The sequence below is a fragment of the Hemiscyllium ocellatum genome, chromosome 16 (genome assembly GCF_020745735.1).
Source record: "Hemiscyllium ocellatum isolate sHemOce1 chromosome 16, sHemOce1.pat.X.cur, whole genome shotgun sequence".
Lineage (NCBI taxonomy): Eukaryota > Metazoa > Chordata > Chondrichthyes > Orectolobiformes > Hemiscylliidae > Hemiscyllium > Hemiscyllium ocellatum.
In genome coordinates, this window is record NC_083416.1 from 12,542,225 (window position 1) to 12,565,755 (window position 23,531).

The following is a 23,531-nucleotide window of genomic DNA, read 5'->3' on the forward strand; positions in this document are numbered from 1 at the left end:
TGCTCTGAGTGTGTGCAGTTCATATCCCATCACAGCAGCCAGTTGAAATTAAATGCAATAAATAAAACTGTGAAAGTGAAAGTTTGTCCCATGAATGGTGACCATGGCAACTATCATTAACTGTTGTGAAAGCCCATCTTATCCACGGACACCCCTGTAGGGAAGGAAGTCTTGAGCTCCATGCGTTGCTAGACTCACCTCGATGCATTTGCCTCTGTAAAATTGCTCAGGATGCCACTGCATTCAATTCAGAATGGAAGATGGTGGGGCAGTGGTCATACAATATCATAGAATTCCTACAGTGCAAAAAGAGGGCATTCAGCCTATCGACCAACCCTCTGAAGTGCTTCCCATTCAACCCTATCCCTAGCCCTGTAACCCACGTTAATGGCTAATCCACCTCGCACATCCCTGAACACCACAGACAATCTTTTAGCTAGGCCAATCTACCAAACCTGCATACCTTTGGACAGTGGAGGAAACCAGAGCAGAACAAGGAGAGAATATGCAAACTCCACACAGACAGGCACCCAAGGTGGGACTGAACCCAGGTCTCTGGTGCTGAGAGGCAGTAATGCTAATCACTGAGCCGCCCATTGGACTGGGGACATGGCTTTGAATCCCATCAGAACAGATGGTGAAATTTGAATTTGAGTAAAATCTAGAATGAAAGAAATAGCCAGACTAATGGCTACCATGTAACCATTATCAATAGTCGTAAGGACCTAATGTTGTTTCAGGAAGAGGAAATCTGCCATCTTTACCTGGTCTGGCCTACATAAGACTCCAGAACCACAGCAAATTGGTTCACTTTTAACGGCCCTCTGGGCAATTAGGGATGAGCAAGATACACTAGCCTAGCCAAGTGATGCCTATGTCCTGTGAATGAATAAAAATAAATGTGACAGAATGAAGTAATGTTGAGGTGCAGTTCAGGAACACGTCAAGAATTGAACACAGGTGTCCAGTTTCACAGACAAGAAGTAACTTTAATTAAATATTGTGTAAGTTGAAAAGTTTTTTACAGCTCAAATTTCTGCAAAAAATTTATAACAATCTCTACAGTAGTTTGTTTGTCTAACCATTTATCTGTACAGTGTGTCCAACAGTTCACATAAAGGAATTGGAAGGCAATCAGTTTAAATGAGACTACGGCTGATATTGGCAACTGGGAGGCATTGCTTCACATTTTCCATCACCCAAGCTTTCCTCTCCATTTCAGTGTTCACGTCTGAAGTCTCTAGTCGACTCCTTTACATATCGTCCATCGCCAGCGCTTACACAATAGCTGATATCAAACATGTATGCACTAGTTCAGCCAAGGAGACTGAAAAGAGGTTTGGACAAGGACAGTTTATCACTTGGTCAAAAAACGGCAACTCTTTTTGCTTTAACCATTTCCCAAGCATCAGCTTTTGTTTGTTCTCATTCATCCCCTAAGAAAAATCCTCAAATTTCTTCATTTTGTTTTGCTTCTCACTTCGCAAGTGAGACTCCAGGTGTCCTTGTAAAACCTTTGAAATATTAGACTGGGAGTTTGACATGACTGTAGCACTTGTCATACCCTGTGGGGGTCATATGGCAACAAAAGAGGTACATTTCTTAGGGTAACAAAACAGTTAAAATTGTGCTTTTTTTTAGAAAACAAACACAAATTCCTCATTTTAACAATACTTAACTGTACGATTTCCCTTTCTTAATTTTTTTTTGAAAATTCAGGTTCGGGTACCTGAAATGAATAAGCTTTGTATTGTTAAGGCATCCGAACTGCTGGTTTATAGAATTTTGATTAATGTCAAAAAGAGGGAGCGAGAGAGATAGAGAGAGAGAGAGAGAGAGAGCGCAAAGAGAGAGAGAGAGAGAGAAATACAAGCAGGTGAAATTTTTATTTTAAATGATATTTTTCTTCCCTGTATTAATGCAGAAAGGAAGTGGCCATCGCCCAGAGTGGAGAGGATACCCCATGCACATTACTATACTTAAAACAGCGCTATCTTTCAAAAGCTGAAAGAAACCAAAATTTTACCACCTTAAAATCTACAGAAGTAAATGCTATTGAATAAGATGCTGCTTTTCTCTGCCACATAACATTTTTAAAAAAAACTTGACGATTCAATTCGACTTACAAAAAAAATATAAAAATAGACGATGGCTTTTTTCTGACATGACCTTTTTAAAAAAAAGAGAAGGATGATCCAAACCAAGACTTAGCACAATATCGACTCAATTGAAAAGAAATGCAATATGATATATTTATATATATATAAAAGGCGAACAAAAACTTTTAAATCACATTTAACAAGTTCTTACTCAGGTACAATTGCAAATGGCTTAGTCTGTTGACACCTCCCATGTCTTAGCATACGTACACATTAAAATTAACCCAGGGAATAAACAAATAGAGGGGAAAAAAACACAATCCAAACAAAGCAATGTACAAATTTCCAGAGATAAATACATTATTTATAAGCATATTTTACAAAAAAAACACAGATCTCATTTTTAAACCAATACATGTTTTAATTATGCAAGGATGTGCAAGCAGATGAAAGAAATGAATAGTAGTGAACTCCTTGCAGTAACAAAAAATGGGACGCAAAAAAAAATATGTTTATGCAATAAAATTCCTTGTTAATATTGGAAATTGTATTTAAGACATTGAAATGTATAAATATTTAAACAACAACTTTGGCAAAAGAAAAATTCACAAAAAATCTACAATATTTATAACTACATACAAACACAATATAGCGGAAAATTATTGGATAATGCATCATCAGACCTCAGATGGATCCTTGATAAAGTACATTAAGAGCATTCTCAATACAGTGCTAATAAAATAGCAATTTTCAAAAAAAAACTCCCCCTTCATGTTCTGTCTCCACACAGCACTGGTACTTTTGATTCTGTCTACCTTTCAACCCCTGCAAATACAGCAGCTAAATCTATATTGCATGTTCCAAAGTCCTTCACAATGTACAAACCCTTTCTTTTAATGAAGTGCTGGTTGTGTTATCTATAGTTGCATCTCATTTTCCTGATATTTTTTTCTGTTCAGGAAAGAAACAAGACAATGGGACCCTACCGAAGCCATAGCGCGGGCAATGGGTCAGGTGCGGCAAAAGCTGGCTGGCATTGGGATTGGCAACACAATGAAGAAAGTGTAAAGAAAAATCCAACATTACCAGCTGATGCCGTTCCTTCATGCCTCCCCCCTTTCCCTCACCCTTAAGGGACAGATATGAGTGACTGAAGCCATTTAAACAGGGCCAGTGCATCCCTTCGGAAAGAACCTACAGTTCCAACCCCTTATATCACAGCATCGAACCGCTCCTGAAATAGCTCCAGGGTTTGGTTTTGCCTTTTGGGCTGTCCCACAAGGCAACTTATTCCTAAAATGTCAACCATCATCATTAAAACATGTAGGTTCTCTGCGTGTAAATCCTAAGTCCTGTTTTGGGTTTTTCTTTTCTATCTACAGTCCAACCAGCCCACAAGAAGAGGACTCTCCTATGAAACAGCATTAGCACTGTAACAGCTGATGCTGAATTTGGACACAGTTATATCCAGACTCAACATCTTTCAATCCATTTACAGTTAAAAACCGCACTGGCAATTCTACTGGTTGTAACCAACTATCACATTCTAAACTCTCTACGTTTTTCCACTTAATAATTATCGCTACTCGGTTCATCCACCTTCAAATACTTTTTAATTTCTCTCAGTCAAATCTTTATAAATTAAGTATCACATTCTGTTACAGCGTTCCTTCCAGAACTTTCTGACTCTAAAAGGCATTTTTTTTTGTTAAAATGAATAAATTGGGTTTAAGCATTTGGAAAAAAGTGAACATTCGTCAACATAGAACAAACAATTTCTTTTAGTTTTCCCACTCAAATATATGGGACCTAACATGTAAATTGCCACCATGCATTCAATTCATCAGAATTGGCAAGGTTGAAGGTTTTACAAAGTGTTACTGTGATTGTTTAACTCTACACAATCCCTCTCTGAAAGGCCTGAGTTAAAAGTTCCATTCGTCTGTGGGACTTGCATCTCATCTCCTCACGGAGCACAAAATTCATCGCAATTGTCAACATATAGATGCAGTCTTCAAGGCATGGGATCTATCTACATTGGAGGAACTATCATGCCGGATATAGCTGTAAAACATAAATGGGGAAAACAGACTTTTATTGAAAAGGGAAACATACAATCAGAGCAAAAGACAATAAACTCAGAAGAACATGTTTATATTGACTTATTTTCATTTCTCTCTCTCTCTCGCTCTCTCTGTGCTGCTATACTAAGGTACTGAATTATATTTGGGTAGTATTCCTCAGAAACCATCTCACAAGTGAGTGCTGGCAGTCCATTCAATGTCATTTAGTACCCCATCCCACTGTGTCCAATCCATGTGGGGAACAGTGGGCAATATGCCACCAACAGCTACAAGATGAGTGGTCTGTGGCCTTAGTTTCTCTGGTTGCGCTCGGTTGAGCTGAGATGTGAGGCAGCAAATTTCCACGGTCTTCTTAGGATACATTTTGAACTATTACAATAGGATGGATGGTCCTTCTCTTCTGAAGCATAGCAGAATGAAGTGACCCCTCAGACCACAACTGGAAACTATAGCGGACACTCAACTACCTCCTTTCCGTCACAATTAATCCACCAGATGATTTATTCCTCAAAAAATTCCAGTCAACAAGCTTTGTGACAATGTGGTGTCAAATAATGTGTTTGGTCACGAAGTATTATTGTGCAGCAGGAGACCATTCAGCCCATCGTGCCTCTGGTTTCAATGCCAAATTCCTGCCTTTTCCTCATATCCCTGCAAACTATCCATAAAAGTCAGCCAATACCCTTTTGAATTCCCAAGTGACTTTTCTTTCCCTCCCACCTTTAACTCATTGTTGAATGAGACAAGACATGAATTAAAACTCTGTTCTGTGATCCTTTCAAGTTGAAATAGCTGCAATTGGAAAATCAAAAGGACTACTAATAAATAAATCACAGTGACTGTCCGCTGGTATTAATAAATGTCAAGAAATGGAGGGGCCAGTGTTGAACTGGGGTGGACAAAGTTAGAGATCACACAACGCCAGTTTATAGTCCAACAGGTTTATTTGGAAGCATTAACTTTCGGAGCGCTGCTCCTTCATCAGGTAGTTGTCCAATGAATGAGCAGTGCTCTGAAAGCTGCTGCTTCCAAATAAATATGTTGAACTGTAACTTGGGGTATTGTGCGATTTTTAAAATAATAATTGTCGTGTTTTCTAATGGCCATTTCAATGGGAGAGCTATTAAAAAGGCAAAATCGGAGCACCAGCAAACTTATTTAATCTAGTTATTACTGCAAGTTATAAGGCAGTATCGTTAGGAAGGTGCAGAGTGTTACTGAACCAGGCAGAACAAGTTCACCTGTTCAGTCAAATGGTCTCAGTCAAGCTGGTAACTGGGCTACAGTGGGTTTTGTCAAGGTTCGTCCTGAGCAACTCTGTGGTGCAGGACTCTGTGCTCTACAGCCTGTTCCCTGTGGCGCACACTGAGACAAACACCTGGTCCACCCATTAACTCAGTGAAAGACGCTCTTTTGTCTGCCCGAAACCTGTTGGCTTTCCAGGGCAAGGAGTTGACTTTGGCAGAGTGTTACAGACAGGCACATTCCAAGGACCAGGACTACCTGCTGAGGGGCGTAGCTTGGGCTAGCTGCTGCCGAGGTGTAGTGGGGTAAGACCACTGTCTGAGGTCTTTCTACCAAAGCTAAACGGGGCTTCAGTGAGGACTTTCTCAGTGCCTCATATGGATGTCAATATAATCTCTTATAAATGAGAAATATCTTGGGGCTTTTGCTTTGTTCTGAATATGCTTAGAAGAAAGCTGCTGTAGTGATGATATCTGTAAAGATACTTTTATGAATAAAGCATATTTTTGAAATTTAAAAAAAGGGTAATGGGACTATCTCAATCAGCATCAGACCAGAGAGGGGAAGGAGGGCTGAGGACATAACTGGTTTTCGGGTGACATCTCGTCAATCCCACAGTCGACACTCATTGACTGGCTCAAATGGTGAGTCAGGCATCAACACAAAACTTCGGGGAGAAAAGGAAGCATTCTTCAAGATTAAAAAAGAGATGTAACAAAAATAATCCGAATCAGAATAGAAGCAGACTCTGGGGAGCCTGCTGAAGTGTGATGAATCGTGTTAAATCTGCGGCTTCCTTTTTAAAGTAAGAGAAAGTGAGGACTGCAAAGAGCTTGAAATATCGATTCTCCTGCTCCTCGGATGTTGCCTAACTGGCTGTGCTTTTACATCACACTTTTTAAAATCTATGTGACACCCAAACCAAGTAAGCTTGAATCGATGATATGCCAACCCACCATTCTGAGGGACAGACAAACGCTTGGGGCAGCTGCCACTAAGATGCAGTGGGGAGACACCACCGTCTAAGGTCTTTCTGTTGAAGTTAAATGAGGAGGAGGGGGGGGGTGTCTGTTCAGTTATTTCACCCTCAAACAGATAGAAATGTAATCTTGTACAAGCAGGGAATGCCTCTGAAAGGTTTCCTCTCCTGCTTTGAAGAACCGGGTGCCCTATATGTTTCGTTTTGATGTGAACCTATGTCCGAGGGTCGAGAGGAACTGAGCCTGGAAACAAGCTGAGGCCCTTACTCCTGAGGGAACTGGCCTTGGTGACAGCTAAGAAACAGAGCGGCCCAGTGATAGAACCTGCCCAAATCCCACCAGTGACGGCCAGCAGCCTGCTCTCCTTTGTTTTGCAGCTGGAGCTCCTTCCTCATACCACCTCCCCCCCACACCCCGCCCCAACTCTTTTGGCATCTGATATGTGTTTACCATTTCAGCTCTATCAGAATCTCCCATCTCTCAGCCCTGGTGGCCCACAGATGTCAAAGGACAGGAAGGTGTTTTTTTCCTTTCTGGTTCTCACCACCACTCCCCCCACCCACCCCCACTTTCCTGAATTAATGAAAGCGCAACTAGAAATGGCAGCAGAATGAGATGGTAACGGAGGATTCTAAACTTGCTGCAAATTGTTTCTGCGGTTCCAGAGTGCGGCTCCTACCAATTTAAAGAATGTGGTAGCTCTCCAGCTTATTCATGGTCAAAATGTCTTACTTTTGTGACACATCCCTGCTCATTTTGCTCTGCAATGAATGGATTTTTTTCTGAGGATTGTTAACTGCTAAAGTCTGACTGCTTCCTCCCCTCTCCCACTTCCTTCTCTTCTAAGCATGCACCCACTTAGGGTAATAGACTCATAGAGATGTACAGTATAGAAACGGGCCCTTCGGTCCAACTCATCCATACTGGCCAGATATCCCAACCCAATCTAGTCCCACCTGCCAGCACCCGGCTCATATCCCTCCAAACCCTTCCTATACATATACCCATCCGGATGCCTTTTAAATGTTGCAATTGTACCAGCCTCCACCACTTCCTCTGGCAGCTCATTCCATACATGCACGTCCCATGCATGAAAAGGTTGCCCCTTAGGTGTCTTTTATATCTTTCCCCTCTCACCCTAAACCTATGCCCTCTAGTTCTGGACTCCCCCACTCCAGGGAAAATATTTTGTCTATTTATCTGATCCATGCCCTTATGGTTTTATAAACCTCAGTCTCTGACGCTCCAGGGAAAACAGCCCTAGCCTATTCAATCTCTCCCTTTAGCTCAAATCCTCCAACCCTGGCAACATCCTTGAAAATCTTTTCTGAACCCTTTCAAGTTTCACAACACCCTTCCGATAGGAAGGAGACCAGAATTGCACGCAATATTCCAAAAGTGGCCTAACCAATGACCTGGACAGCCACAACATGATCTCCCAAGTGCTGTACTCAATACTCTGCCCAATTTTGGAAGCATACCAAATGCCACCTTTGCTATCCTATCTACCTGCGACTCTACTTTCAAGGAGCCATGAACCTGCACTCCAAGGTCTCTTTGTTCAGCAACATTCCCCAGGACCTTATCATTAAGTGTATAAGTCCTGCTAAAATTTGCTTTCCCAAAATACAGCATCTCGCATTTGTCTAAATTAAACTCCATCTGCCACTCCTCAGCCCATTGGCCCATCTGATCAAGATCTCGTTGTAATCTGAGGTAACCTTCTCCACTGTCCACTACACCTCCAATTTTAGTGTCATCATCAAACTTACTAACTATACCTTTTAAGCTCACATACAACTCATGTATATATACATGACAAAAAGTAGTGGACCCAGCGCTGATCCTTGTGGCACTCCACTGGTCACAGGCCTCCAGTCTGAAAAACAACCCTCCACTACCACCCTCTGTCTTCTATCTTCGAGCCAGTTCTGTATCCAAATAGCTAGTTCTCCCTGTATTCTGTGAGATCTAACCTTGCTAATCAGTCTCCCATGGGGAACCTTGTCGAACGCCTTACTGAAGTCCATGTGGATCACATCTACCGCTCTGCCTTCAGCAATCCTCTTTGTTACTTTTTCAAAAAACTCAATCAAGTTTGTGAGACATGATTTCCCATGCACGAAGCCATGTTGACTATCCCTAATCAGTCCTTGCCTTTCCAAATACATGTACATCCTGTCCCTCAGGATTCCCTCCAACAACTTGCCCACCACTGAAGTCAGGCTCACTAGTCCCTGGCTTATCCTTACCACCTTTCTCAAACAGTGGCAGCACGTTTGCCAACCTCCAGTCTTCCGGCACCTCACCTGTGACTATCGATGATACAAATAGCTCAGCAAAAGGCCCAGCAATCACTTCTCTAGCTTCCCACAGAGTTCTCGGGTACACCTGATCAGGTCCTGGGGATTTATCCACTTTTATGCATTTCAAGACACCCAGCACTTCCTCCTCTGTAATATGGACATGTTCCAAGACATCACCATCTATGTCCTTACATTCTATATCTTCCATGTCCTTTTCCACAGTAAACACTGATGCAAAATACTCGTTTAGTATCTCCCCCATCTCCTGTTGCTTCACACAAAGGCCGCCTTGCTGACCATTGAGGGTTTCTATTCTCTCCATAGTTACCCTTTTGTCCTTAATGCATTTGTAAAAACCTTTCGGATTCTCCTTAATTCTATTTGCCAAAGCTATCTCATGTCCCCGTTTTTCCCTCCTGATTTCCCTCTTAAGTATACTCCCACTTCCTTTATACTCTTCTAAGGATTTACTCGATCTATCCTATCTATGCCTGACATATGCTTCCTTCTTTTTCTTAACCAAACCCTCAATTTCTTTAGTCATCCAGCATTCCCTGTACCTACCAGCCTTTCCTTTCACCCTGACAGGAATATATTTTCCTGGATTCTTGTTATCTCATTTCTGAAGGCTTCCCATTTTCCAGCCGTCCCTTTACCTGCGAACATCTGCCCCCAATCAGCTTTTGAAAGTTCTTGCCTAATACTGTCAAAATTGGCCTTTCTCCAATTTCGAACTTCAACTTTTAGATCTGGTCTATCCTTTTTTCATTTTATTTTAAAACTAGTAGAATTATGGTCGCTGGCCCCAAAATGCTCCTCCACTGACATCTCAGTCACCTGCCCTGCCTTATTTCCCAAGAGTCGGTCAAGTTTTGCACCTTCTCTAGCAGGTACATCCACACACTGAATTAGAAAATTTTCTTGTACACACTTAACAACTTCCTCCCCATTAAACCCTTAACACTCTGGCAGTCCCAGCCTATGCTTGGGAAGTTAAAATTCCCTACTGTAACCACCCTATTATTCCTACAAATAACTGAGATTTCCCTACAGGTTTATTTCTCAGTTTCCCTCTGACTATTAGGGGGTCTATAATAAAATCCCAATAAGGTGATCATCCCTTTTGTATTTCTCAGTTCCACCCAAATAACTTCCGTGGATGTATTTCCGGGAAGATCTTTCCTCAGTACAGCTGTAATGCTATTCCTTATCAAAAATGCCACTCCCCTTCCTCTGTTGCCTCCCTTTCTGTCCTTCATGTAGCCTTTGTATCTTGCAACATTAAACTGATGTGGTAGGTTCAGTGTATAACCATGGTTAACATGAGATTATGGGGATAGGGGAATGCTCTTCAGAGATTCAGTGCAGACTTGATGGGCCAAATGCCCTCTTTCGGCACACTATGCTTTCTGCATAGAATGTATTATAGGTTCAATGATATTAGATTCATATTCTACAAAGGCATTTCCAAATATCTTTAGACAGTGGGAGGAAGAGTCAATAAAATGTGGCGCTGGAAAAAGCACAGCAGGTCGGGCAGCATCTGAGGAGCAAGACAGTCAACATTTCACACATAACCCTTCATCAAGTCCTTATGAAGGGCTATGTCCAATACATCGACTCTCCTGCTCCTCAGATGCTGCCTGGCCTGCTGTGCCTTTTCCAGCACCACGCTTTATCAACTCTGACACTCCAGCATCTGCAGTCCTCACTATCTCCTGATTGGGGGAGGAAACTCGCAAAGCCAGGGAGAGAACACAAAAACCCCCTCAGGCAGTCACCCAAGGCGGAATCAAACCCGAGTTCCTGGCGCTGTGATGCAACAGTGCGCATCACTGCACTGCCCAACTCGTGATGGACTTCTGGGAGGCCAAGCTGCCTTCACAGAACAGTAGTAAATATTTGACGCGCTGATACAAAATATCAGTTCGATAAGTCATTATAGAGCTTTCACTTTGAGGTGTTGAGGGCATACAGCAGACTGAGAGATCTCGCTGAGGTGCAGACCAAGAGGACACAAACACAAGACAAATTCGGTAAGTGAGTCTCCTAATTCATAGACCTAAACTGCACATATTGAATTGTGGGAGGAAACGAGAGCACCCGGAGGAAACCCACACAGACACCAGGGGGTTGTGCAAACTCCACACAGACAGTCGCCCGAGGCTGGAATCGAACCTGGGTCCCTGGTGCTGTGAGGCATCAGTGCTAACCACTGAGCCACCATGCTGCCCTGCACGGTGGCACAGTGGTTAGCACTGCTGCCTCACAGCGCCTGTAGACCCGGGTTCGATTCCCGACTCAGGCGACTGACTGTGTGGAGTTCGCACGTTCTCCCCGTGTCTGCGTGGGTTTCCTCCGGGTGCTCCGGTTTCCTCCCACAGTCACAAAGATGTGCGGGTCAGGTGAATTGGTCAAGCTAAATTGCCCGTAGTGTTAGGTAAGGGGTAAATGTAGGGGTATGGGTGGGTTGCGCTTCGGCGGGTCGGTGTGGGCTTGTTGGGCCGAAGGGCCTGTTTCCACACTGTAAGTCTAATCTAAGAGCCTGCATGCAGCCTTCCAGTTAATTAACACGTGCTTCCAGTTCTACGTCTCTGAAGTTCACATCATTGAAACTCTGGGATATTTTATTGGATGGATACACCTAGTCATCACCTCAGGTGGACAGTGTAGGTCAAAGCCACCGCAGCATTAGCAAGAGGGACAATATTCTCACACTGACCGCATCCCCCCTCCCCCTGTCACACACCCACCTTAATTCCATCCCAACCCACTTTTACTTGACTTTTTCTGTCCTGTTTGATATCTTTAATCTGAAACAATTACATAACTCAAATCTCCGAAGACAGATCTTTATCAGAAAATTCCTGCGGGCTTTCATTTTCTTCACCGCAACGTCGAGAGGAAAACAATTTCAAGCCCCAGGATAGCCTCACGAGCCCACACGCAAAGGTAGCCCTGCTACTGCTCCACTCTCTCAGCACTCTCCTTCGCCTTTGATGCTGACGAGGTACAATTTCTTTTTAAAGTAATTGTTTCCATCAAAAAAGGATGTTTGTTTGACCGGGGTGGGAGGCGGGGTTCATTAGAGAGGCAAACAACTCCGCGTCATGAATGTAATGGCCTCTCCCACTCGACACTCCCAACATGCCCAAACCCCCCCCCCCCCCCCCCGCCATCTCCCTAATTCCTTCCAGATAAGGAAAATGGCTTCCCATTGTCAACTCGTGTGAATAATCAGTCCCTTGTGTAAGAGTTGAGGCACCATTTGGTGGCTTATTTGAGCACGGGGTGAGCGTGAGGGTGTAAACCAACCGCAAGGTCTTCAGAATCTGCGTTCTCCAAACAAGCGCCATACATGCACCTGTCCCCAGGGCTGTTCCAGCGTTCATTCTGATTTACCCCACCCACTCCCCCATTTTTATCCCACAGAATGCAGCTGAACCGTGACTGTACCACTGCTATAGAGCTACCCTCTCCTGTCCATGTCTCAGGCTACTGGGCGACAGTGCGTCACTGCCATTTGGTAAAGGACAGGAAAATACGTTCCCCTCCAACAATACCTAAAGCCAGTTTCCGAGGTCACCTGATGGTGCACAAAATGGATGCCATGCTTTTGATGTGTCATCAGTGGCTGCAAAGTTTTTTGGGATGAACAGAGGCTGTGAAAGGTGCTACATCAATGTAAATTTTGCTTTCTTGCACCCCCACTAGCCCAAGATTAGCTAACAGCACAGATGTGTCTATACTACTTACAATTGAACAGATTCCTGTCAGTGTTTAAATGCATCAACAAGGAACAATATTGCAGGAGTCCTTGTTGACGTCCTAGCAACATTAACCAAGGAATTCAAAATGAACACAGACAATTCAAAAACAACTTCAGCAAACAGGATTCACATGATAATCTCTTAGACTGCAACATGTGGAGAGTCAGCAGCTAAGAAAACCTTTGTCTCAAAGTCTTGAAAATCTGACTTTGTCTCATTGTGTACAGTATGAACAGTATAGCTGCTGTTCCACAAAATTATGTCAAGTGAACATTTTTTTTTAATTACGGCACTGTGCATTATGAATGAGCATCGTGTTTTTGCGTTCTCAATAGTCACATTTTAACAATACAAGCCCATTGCAATGCAATGAGGTGGTACATGTAATGCTTCCCACTACCTCCCCACCACCCCCAACCAGTTCTCATCCTGCCTAAATCCCCTTCCTCAGCACCTGCCTACGCAACCGACTGATCTCACATGGACTCCAGACTACATTCAGATCATCACAATTTGGACCTGACCAGGGCAACCACTACCTGCAGCAAATCCAAAGCCTCAAGAAATGGTTCTCCCTCCGGAGCCTCCATTAATTCTAGCCACCCAATGCCTGGAAGAAGAACAACTCATCTTCCACCTTGGGACCCTCCAACCCACACAGGATCAATGTGGATTTCACCAGTTTCCTCATCACCCCTTCCCTCACCTTATCCCAGATCCAATCCCCCTTCCCCACCCTCTTGAACTGTCCTACCTGTCCTTCCTTTCCACCAATCCGGTCCACCTTCCTCTCCGGCCTATCACCATCACCTCCACCTTGATCTACTTATCGTATTTCTAGTTACCTTCCCCACAGCTCCACTCCCTCCCATTTATTTCTCAGCCCCCTTGCCCTCCCCACCCCAATTCTTGATGAAGAGCTTATGCTCGAAATGTTGACTCTCCTACTGCCTGACCAGCTGTGCTTTGCTAGCACCACACGTTTTGACTCTCATCCTGCTGTTTAATCATGAAGTGAACCACATCTAAAATCCAACACTGTTCTCATTCAATATTTCCCCAAATGCATCCTCCAGGTGGGAGTGGGTCAAAGGAAAACATCCAGACTCAGCACCTTGACTTCCCATCGCAAACTCCGTGACCCCCGGTCCCAGATTCCACCTCCGTCTTCCTGGAGGGCCAGAGAGCAATTGCAAAGCTCAGCCACAGAACTCACTCCACACCCAGGGACAACGTCCTGGTCACGACCTTTGAACCTGAGTCTGTGTCGCATGCTGCCTCCTCAAATCGGTTTGAGGAACCAAGAGCAACACAGCCTCAGAAACGCCAACGAGCCCGGAATAGAGAACGTTTCGATGGCAAGTTGGGGGGAATGTGACAGGTCTTCAGCATCCTCTCTCTGCCCCACACCTACAACTAGTGAGACTTGGGCGCAGAAAACTAACATGACTACCCTTGCTGCGTTGGACCCATAGTGTGTTGGACTGTGCCTATCAAATGACATCATTCAGCTAATCATACTTTGAACAAATCCATGGCAACAGAGTCAGCGAACAAGGTTATTAGTTGGCGTCTAGTGAGTTGGAAGACAGAGGGAAGTTGGTACTAACATAATTCAGGAGAAGGCCAGGCCTTGGAGAGACCCTGGTTGCTAGAGTCCACAAAAGACTGGTCTAACGGTGGGAAGAGAATGGGAAGGAGACAGGAGAGGGGGCAGGGTTGGGGAAGAGAAAAAGAGATGGTGGTTAGTGATTTCCAAAGACAAGAGATACCATTCCTGCCATTCATTCATTGTCAAACAGATAAAGCCACAGAGACAGGACAACACACGGACAAAGATGCTGATTTGGGCTTGATTGCACTGTGTTAGCTTTACGATTGGGATTTGCTTTCCCTTCTCTTTCAGGGTGACCTCTCAAAAGACCCTGCTTGAGAAATGTACATGGCAATGTTGGCATTGGAACTGTTTTGAGTTGATCCCACTTTTTCCATATTGTCCAAGCCCACTGAAATGTTGTTGCCTTTACCAAGCCTTGAGAGAGTGGACGGTGACTTAGGTTTAGCATTTATGAAGGCTCCTATTCTGCCAAACACACAAGAATTATGTATAGCTGTCAGTCAGAAAGTTAATGGTGGGGTCTTTCAGGGTTAGCATTATGGCCATGGCATTCCTGACCTTTCTCGATTTTAATCATCCGGTCTGTGTGCTTGCGACACAACTTTCACATTTCCTCCACAACAAGGTGGACAAAATGGAGTCTCGTGGGGTGGAGTTTATGAGGAGGATAGTGGAGTGAAACGATACTTTAACTCCAATCCCGTTTAACAACGGGAAGGAAGGTTGGCTCATGGAGATCGTGCATTATGTGACCGGGCGGTGTTACAAATATTGCAAAGCTGAGGAGAAACCTCCAACATTAGACCCAGGGGCCCCGCTACAACAGCCACTCATACACACATCCCGCCCCGTGAGAGAGTTTGAATGCGGACTGAATTTTGCTTGTTTATTTTTTTTTTTGTTTTGTTCTTCTGGTAGACGCTCAGCCTGACCGCACTGACCGAAATCAGCCTATGGCCTATCGTGTACGTGAGCTCACCTTGGAGACTGTTAGCGTTGGCGCTGGTGCAGGTCGGAGGAGGGGAGGTCTGTGGCCTCACCACCGGAGCGAAGGCGCTTTTTTGTTTCACTGCAGAGACCATATTGGCTGGCGAGAAAGAGAATATGCCAGAGGTACTGCTACAATTTGAAGGAAGGCTGGTGGAGGAGGCCATGGTTGGACTGGACGGCACTACTGCAACAAGAAAGGAGGAAATATGTCAACCATTTGGGTGCCATATATATATTTTGTTCATGTACATATATATCTCTATATATATGTATATGAATTTTTAACAATTCATCGACTTTTTCAGGATATGTAGTCAATGATGGAGCAAGACAATTTGAGTCATTTTTTTAAAAGAGAAAAAAAAAGTAATTGTGTGACCACAGCTGGATAGAACAATTGGTTGTATCTCCACTGGGTCACTTACCTGGCGACAATGGTGGCTTAACCCTTTCAAACCCTGAGTTTGCTGGTTAACATCTCTCTCTCTTTTTTTTTGAAAGGTTCGTTTGTGAGCCACGGATGTGGCATGGTTGACAGGCCAAGGATGTTAAAAGAACCAACGAAAGAAAGGAGGGACTGGGGAAGGGCGGGGGGTGGTGAATCTTTTTAAGTCATTTTCGTCAAGAAACACAAGAGCAAAGAAAACTATTGGGGGCGGGGAGGAGGGGAGCAGGGACGTGAGGTCTGGGGAAATGGGATTGGACGGGCAGATCCAGTCAATGTAGAAGTGCCAGAAGCAGTCAAATACCATTCACCTCACACCATGGTGTAGTTACCTCAATAGGCACAGCGCCTTCGCTTGTGTTTTTTAAAAATAAATGCACAAGTGCATCATTTTCTACGTTGAGGGAATGCTTTGGCATGTCAATAGTTTGCCTGCTGTGTGCATTCAGTTTAGTCATTTCCCCCACCATCCTGCTGTCTCTTCCATGGCCCTGCTTGATTGTCAATGGCAAGGTGTTTTCAATCAGACAGCACACTCGTGGGTACAAGAGAAAAGAAGTCATCGATTGATGAAAATTAGAGCTAGGCAAACCGCAGCCAGAGATAGAAAAACGTCTTCAGCTAAGGTCATCTCAGCTCCTTGTAATGCGAGCAAAGTGCTGCTTGTTTAATCATTACTTACGCAATTAGTTTATTGATTGAATTAAGAATGACGCCTTTTAATTAGAGAGTCTGACTGAGGTGGGACAGGTCAGGCAGCTATGGGCAATAGTGAACTATCCACCAACCTCCCCTGTGTTTTAAGGAGACAGTGTCCCCCTTTTTGGCCAGCCCGTAAGAAGCAGTGCTCTGAACTCCCTGCAGCTGAACACCAACCCCTTCAGCTGTGAAGTTCAATCAAGCCCAAGAGCAAATATCGAAGTGTAACAGATCAGCTGTAGTTCCTATGCTTGGACATTATAGAAAGCTGAAGCATTGAGTTACACTGAACAGGCTCCATTGTAGAATTACAAAATCATCAGGTCACTGACACCATTCTGCTAACGTGCAGATCGGCTCTACATTTTTACATGGCATTAATCAACAAGGTGTTCGAAACTGAGTGCTAATTTGATTTGGAAATTTCAAGGAATAGCAATGAGACTCCGTGTGTTTATGAGGGGATCTAAATTGCTTGCTTAGGTTTTGTGATACAGTCAGTTCTGCTATAAGGCAGTAGTTCCATTGTCATGCAATCCCATGTTATAAGAAAATCACAATATTAGCACCATTTAAACTGACAGGGCCGGAATCACATTATAACCAATACCCACTTTAATACTTCCCGCTTTAGAAACAGTGTCCCCAATTTGACAATCGTGTCATAGCAAACACGTGTTAACAAACGTGCATTACAGCAGAATGACCTGTAGTTTTATTATAGTGATAACCCAGTTATTTTAAATGGTTGCTAAACCACTGATGTTGCAGGTGGGGACTCGAACATTTAACAAACTCCTCGCCACAGTGCAGTGCATCGGAAGACAATACATAAAATAGTAAACATTCAACACTGACAGCAACAATGGAATGAAAATGGTTTCTGCGCATTAGTTTATCAATGAGCCCTTTTGTGTAAGCTGAGAAATTCCTGAGAGGTGCTGCACAATTTGATAGTACAAGGAGGTCTCCCTGATGTAACAACGGCAAGGAACCATCTGGATCCTTCCAGGAAACTTGTCCCATTTTAACATAAGGCCTGAATGTTTACAGACATTACTGGCGAGGATAAATAAATAACATGGGCTGATGGATGACAAGAAGGTAGGGCCAACAATGCTTGAGAGCCAACTGAATATATGGAGCGATAAGTCTTTTCCTGGTTTTCAGGTTTCTATGTAAAATGATGCTGTCACCTGTTGATACACTTCATTGTGACTCATTATTGCTTCTTCTCTAGAGGGTAGGATAGATCTCCAATACTCCACCTAACATCTGCATGTAATACACTCACACATATGTAAATCATCAGAATTCAATGATTATAGAGTTATATAGCATGGAAACAGATCCTTCGGTCCAACTAATCCATGCCAACCAGACATCCCAATCTGATCTAGTCCCATTTGCCAGCACCCAGCCCACTAAACCCTTCCTATTCATATACTCATCCAGATGTCTCTTAAATGTTGTCAATGTGATTGTACCAGCCTCCACCACTTCCTCTGACAGCTCATTCCATGCACGCACCACCCACTGTGTGAAAAGGGTGTCCCTTAGGTCCCTTTTATATCTTTCCCCTCTCACCCTAAACCTATTCCCTCTAGTTCTGGACTCCCCCACCCCAGGGAAAAGACTTTGCCTATTTACCCTATCTATGCCCCTCACCATTTTATAAACCTCTATAAGGTCATGCCTCAGCCTCCGAAGCTCCCGGGAAAGAAGCCCCTACCATGCAACAGCTTGCCATTCTTTAACTTAAACTCCATCTGCCATTCCTCGGCCCATTGGCCCATCTGATTAAGAGTCCATTGTACTCTGCAATAATCTTCTGCACTGTGCAAAACACCACTTATTTTGGTGTCATTTGCAAACCTAGTAACCATACCTCTTATATTCACACTCAAATAGTGTATATGTATGACAAAAAGCAATGGACCTAGCGCCGATCCTTGTGGCACACCACTGGTCACAGGCCTCCAGTCGGTAAAGCAACCCTCCCATACCACCCTCTGTCTCCTACCTTCAAGACAATTTTGTATCCAATTGGCTAGCTCTTCCTGAATCCCATGTGAGCTAACTTTAATAACCATTCTACCACGCAGATCCTCGTCAAACACTTTGCTGAAGTCCGTAGAGGCAATGTCTATTACTGCTCTGCTGTCATTAATCATCTTTGTCATCTCTTCAAAAAAACTCAATCAATTATATTGGTTGAAATGAACACGTTCAGCACAGAATGGGAATATTGAAAACTACATTTGGTTTCTATCTTCCTGACATTACAGATCCAGTTTTGGCCCTTAGTTACTAGATGCTGAGTTCAGATTATCTAAAGCCTACTACATGTTAAATTAATCTCACCACTGGATGTCATAAGATGAGGCAAAGTAGTTCTATTGTAGTCACATATTAGTAGACAAGATCAACTCAATTCTGAGTCTTTGCAGGTCTCACTACAAAGAGTGCAATTGCTGAATGAACAAAAGGACTGATTTTCAGATGTGTGCTGTCAGAGAGAAGGCCTGGCTGGTGGGTGGCCAGAATTAGACATACCTCCTTTGTTCACTCATGATTCATTCAGTCGTAACTACAAGCTTAGGGTGACTTCATTTTAATCCCCTACCCAGCATAATGTTGAACAACTCTGTATTCCACCTGTTGAGGTCATATGTGAATGTGTGAGAGGAGAAGGTGTATCAAGGTAACTCTCACTAAAATCATAGTCCAACACCCCAAGGCTAATTCCTTGGCCACTCAGGTTCAAATCCCAAAATGCATTTTGTGGGCATTAATAAAACCTGGAATTGAAGTCTGATTCCAAATGGTGCCCACTGACTGGCTCTAGACACCCGATAGAAATATTTTTGGGAAAGGAAATCTGCCATCCTTGCCCCATGCGGACTGTATGTGATTCCAAACCCACAATAAATTCTGAAGATGAATCATACTGTACTTGCAATGTCAACTCTGTTTCTCTCCACTGATGCTACCAGACTTGCTGAGTTTCTCTAGTATTTTCTGTTTTTGTTTCAGATTTCCAGCATTCACAGTAATTTGCTTTTATCCTATAGCAATGTTGTTGGTTCTTAATTGCCTTCTGAGATGGCCTTGCCAAGTCATACTATTGGAGGGCAATTCAGGATGGGCATCAAGTGATGGCCGCGCATGAGAGAATATTTTTTACATGTTAAGTCTCTTAATGTAAGGTGCTTTACCTTGTTCACAAAATTGTTCTAATGTTTATTGCAAGAGATGGCTGTTAACTTTGAAGAAATTCTGGTATTGGACTCTTTTTCTAAATCCTCTACTAGCCCCTATTGCTCAATCAATCCAAAATATAAACTCTGTATTCTCTCCAAGAGTGTTACCCTGACCTACTGACATTTTTCCAACATTTTCCCATTTTATTTCAGAATTATAGCATCCACAGGGTGTTTTGATTTTCCATCCCTCACATCCATGTCCTTTTTTAAACTGGATCGACTATTCATTTGTCTAGATTGAGCTGGGTCACGGTTGAACAGGTCAGGTCCTAGTGGACATGAGTTGGAGAAGCAGTCTGAATCTCTGCACCACTCGCAGGAGAGAAGGTCGCCTTTTGCAAACAGACTCACACCCAATGTTCTATTAGACTTGACAGAACAATCAAAACTCGATCTGAATCCTCACTGAGTAAATCTAAACCCGAGGTTGCAAACACATGCCTTTTATCTTCCCATTTTACCGACAGTCCCGTGGACTTTTTCGGAATTTCCTCAGGGATTCTTCTGATCCCCACAGGAAACTCCCAGGGATTGTTCTGAACAGATGATTGCATGTAAATGCTGATCTGGTCCCGAAATCAATTTGAGTTAACCATCTCCAGTCTAGAGTTATGAGGAATGTATCTCCTCTCTGCACTACTTCTGTTCTGAATCTGTGATAAAGTGAACCGTTTAGAACACAATGTCCTCAACGGGACTTCCTGGTGGATAACCTTCTAGCTGAGAGCTTGGCTCTTGCCAAAAATTGACAAGAAAGGTTCTACCTTACAGTACAAATGGTTCGGCACTATCTATCAAAGTTCTCAATTCAGGCACGACATGGTTCCCGATTAAGTAACATGATCCCCTTGCTTGAAATAGAAGAGAAACTTTACTTTAACAGTTGAGCCAACTATGTCATTGAGTGAGAAATACAGAAAAGATGTTGGGTGTGTCCATTGTGCATCGTGGGGGTCATAACACTAATGCCGCTTCAATTGAGTGAGTACCCAGCAAGAGAAGATAATGGACAGACGGTGCGGCCAATTCTAATAAGGGTAGGGTCTGGTATGTGCCTTTTTTTTTACTTACTGGCATATGGTGAATTGGCAGCAGATCCATTGAGAAAACCTGGAGAGCCGCCCAGGTTGGACATCCCAGCGTTCCCATATCCATTCATACTCGTTGTGACAGAGTTATAGCTTGTCTGCTGTGGGGTGGAGCTCGGCACATATCCATGAGGAGACACACTGCTTGTGTTGCGAGTAAAGCCTTTATTGAAGAAGGGATACAAAAGCACACATCGTCAGTATCTCTCTCTCTCTCGCAGTTATTAGTGATCTCAGTTATATTCTTTTTCTTTGTTACTTTAAAGGGCTGGTAGCTAAAACACAGGAATGTTGATAAAATTGACCAGGCATCATTTGCTAATTCATAGAATCCCTACAGCGTGGATCTAGCCCCTTCAAGTCCACACCAACCCTCCGAAGAGTATCCCACCCAAACCCATTCCCCAACATTTACCCCTAACCTACACATCCCTGACCACTACAGGCAATTTAGCATGGCCAATCCACCTAACCTGCACATCTTTGTGATTGTGGGAGGAAACCAGAGCAAACTTGGGGAGAATGTAGAAACTCCACACAAACCCGAGGCAGGAATCGAACCTGGGTGCCTGGTGCTGTGAGGCTGCAGTGCTAACCACTGAGCCACTGTGCCATTCACAGAACTGCCACAATGCAGAAAGAGGCCATTTGGCCCACCCAACGCACTGAGCATTTTGATCTACTGCCAACTGTCCAGCGTCTACCTGTTCATATTGTTTTCTATAAATAATTATTAAATGCCTTCTCCAGCAACCCATTCGAAGCTACCTTAACCACACTCCCAACCCGTACATTCTAGTCACGAACAACTCACTGTGTCAACAGGTGTTTTTTTCCCTCACTTCGCCAAACCCTGTAAATTTACTCCCACTGGTTCTTGATCCTTTCTTGTAAAATGGAGAAATAAACAGTTTCTCCCTATATGCTCTCTCCATCGTGATTTTGAAAATTTCCATCACATCTCTTCTGAGCCTTCTCTCCAAGGAAGTCAGTTCCAACTTTTGCACTCTATCCTCATAACTGAACTGCTTCAACCCTGGAACCAATCTTGTGAACCTCTTCTACAGTTCCTTCAATGGGTTCATATCCTTTCTATACAGAACTGCACGCATTGATATAGCTGTGGTCTAACTCATGTCATATATGAGTTCATTCTAACCTATTTGCTCTAGATTTGGAGGAACCAGTGTTGGACTAGGGTGGACAAAGTTAACAATCACACAACACCAGGTTATAGTCCAACAGGTTTATTTAGAAACACTAGCTTTCGGAGGGCTGATCCTTTGTCAGGTGGTTGTTGAAGCAGCCCTCTGAAAGCTAGTGCTTCCAAATAAATCTGTTGGACTATAACCCGGATGTTGCGTGATTTTTAACTATTTGCTCTTGTACTCTTATGTGTCTATTAATAAAGTCTAGAATACTGCATGCTTTATTAACAGCTCTCTGTACCTGTCCTGCCATTATTAATGATTTGTGTACATCCAACTCATTAATAGGTCCAGGTCTCTATGCATCTGTTACTCATTATTATATATTGTCTCTCTACATTTTATGTGTAAGGCACTGGTGAGACATCATCTGAAGTACTGAGCACAGCATTGATCACCTTGTTGAAAGAAGAATGTGAAGACATTGGAGTTCAGAGAAAGCTGGCTAGTCCCAAAGCTGGAATGGGTGAACTATTTCATGAGGAAGGGCTGGATTTGTACCGTAGAAGTACAGGAGAGCAAGAGGTGACTTCATTTTAAGACATCAGAGGGCCCTTGATGGGAGAAGGTTTCCACTTGCAGGAGACTCGGGAACAATGGGTCACCATTTAAAAATAAGGAGTTGTCTATCTAATACAGTCAAAAACCTCAAAACGCCATGTTATAATCCAACAGGTTTATTTGGAAGCACTAGCTTTCGGAGCAGAGCAAGATCATGTCCAAAACAGAGCTGAAGTAATATCCCTCAGAGGGATGAGGAACACTCTTCTTGGAAGTTGAGAGCTTTTTCATTTTTTACTAAAGCAGCGGTGGATGGATTCTTGTTGAGCGAGGGTTGGAAAGATGATCTGGGGGTGGGTAGGCAGGAATATGGGTTTGGGGTTGAATGGCAGCCTAGAGGGGCTGAATGGCCTGCTTCCTAATTCATGTGATCACGTGCAAGTCTTAGCTCAGTCGCATCACAAAAAAAGTGCCAAGAATGGAAGAGTTCAGAGGGAGACCAATCGAAGTAAAAAACACACTGCAGTCACACATTGTTATTGTAGAGAAATAGCAATACTGATGCTACACAGGCAGAGTAATTACTCACTGCCTAGCTACAGCAGACTTGTGAAGCAGCATCTAATATACCACGTTAGGTACTGATCAATCCTTCTCTTTGGAGTTTAGTGAATCCTGACTTTTCCCCAGTCTTATATATAAACATTTGAAATGTTCTAAAATCTATTTTGAAGTTGCTGCCTGGGTTGATGTTGCTATTCTGTAACCCCAGAATGTCCGGTTGGAACTCCTTTCCTTTCCTTGGCATTAAGCTACAGTCAAGCCAGCAGATAAAGGGAGCGCAGTGGTAGTCTGGCACACTGACCTCTATACCGCTGAAGCCAAACGCCAACTCGAGGACACCTCTTCCTACTGCCCCTCAACCAAGACCCCCCCCCCCCCCCCCATCATCAAACCATCATCTCCCAGACCGTACAGAACCTCATCACCTCAGGAGATCTCCCACCCACAGCTTCCAACCTCATAGTCCGGGAACCCCGCACTGCACGGTTCTACCTCCTTCCCAAGATCCACAAGCCTGACCACCCTGGCCGACCCATTGTCTCAGCATGCTCCTGCTCCACTGAACTCATCTCTACCTCCCTTGACACTGTCCTATCTCCCCTTGTCCAGGAACTCCCCACATACGTTCGAGACACCTCCACCTCCTCCAAGACTTCCGTTTCCCCAGC

At 43.7% G+C, this 23,531-nt stretch overlaps 1 protein-coding gene across 6 annotated transcripts in view; it reads right to left on the minus strand.

The window, feature by feature from the left end:
• Positions 1–968: 968 nt before the first annotated feature.
• ebf1a (EBF transcription factor 1a) overlaps positions 969–23,531 on the minus strand; it is a 482,981-nt gene continuing 460,418 nt past the window's right edge. For 5 of the 6 annotated variants that reach the window (XM_060837039.1, XM_060837040.1, XM_060837041.1 and 2 more), the window contains 3 exons: positions 20,574–20,753; positions 15,082–15,276; positions 969–4,163 (listed from right to left, as the gene is read on the minus strand). In XM_060837039.1, coding sequence (XP_060693022.1) covers positions 4,132–4,163; positions 15,082–15,276; positions 20,574–20,753 — 407 coding nt within the window. In that variant the 3' untranslated portion in view covers positions 969–4,131. The remainder of the gene's footprint in view (positions 4,164–15,081; positions 15,277–20,573; positions 20,754–23,531) is intronic. The other variant, XM_060837042.1, reaches the window with a different exon arrangement.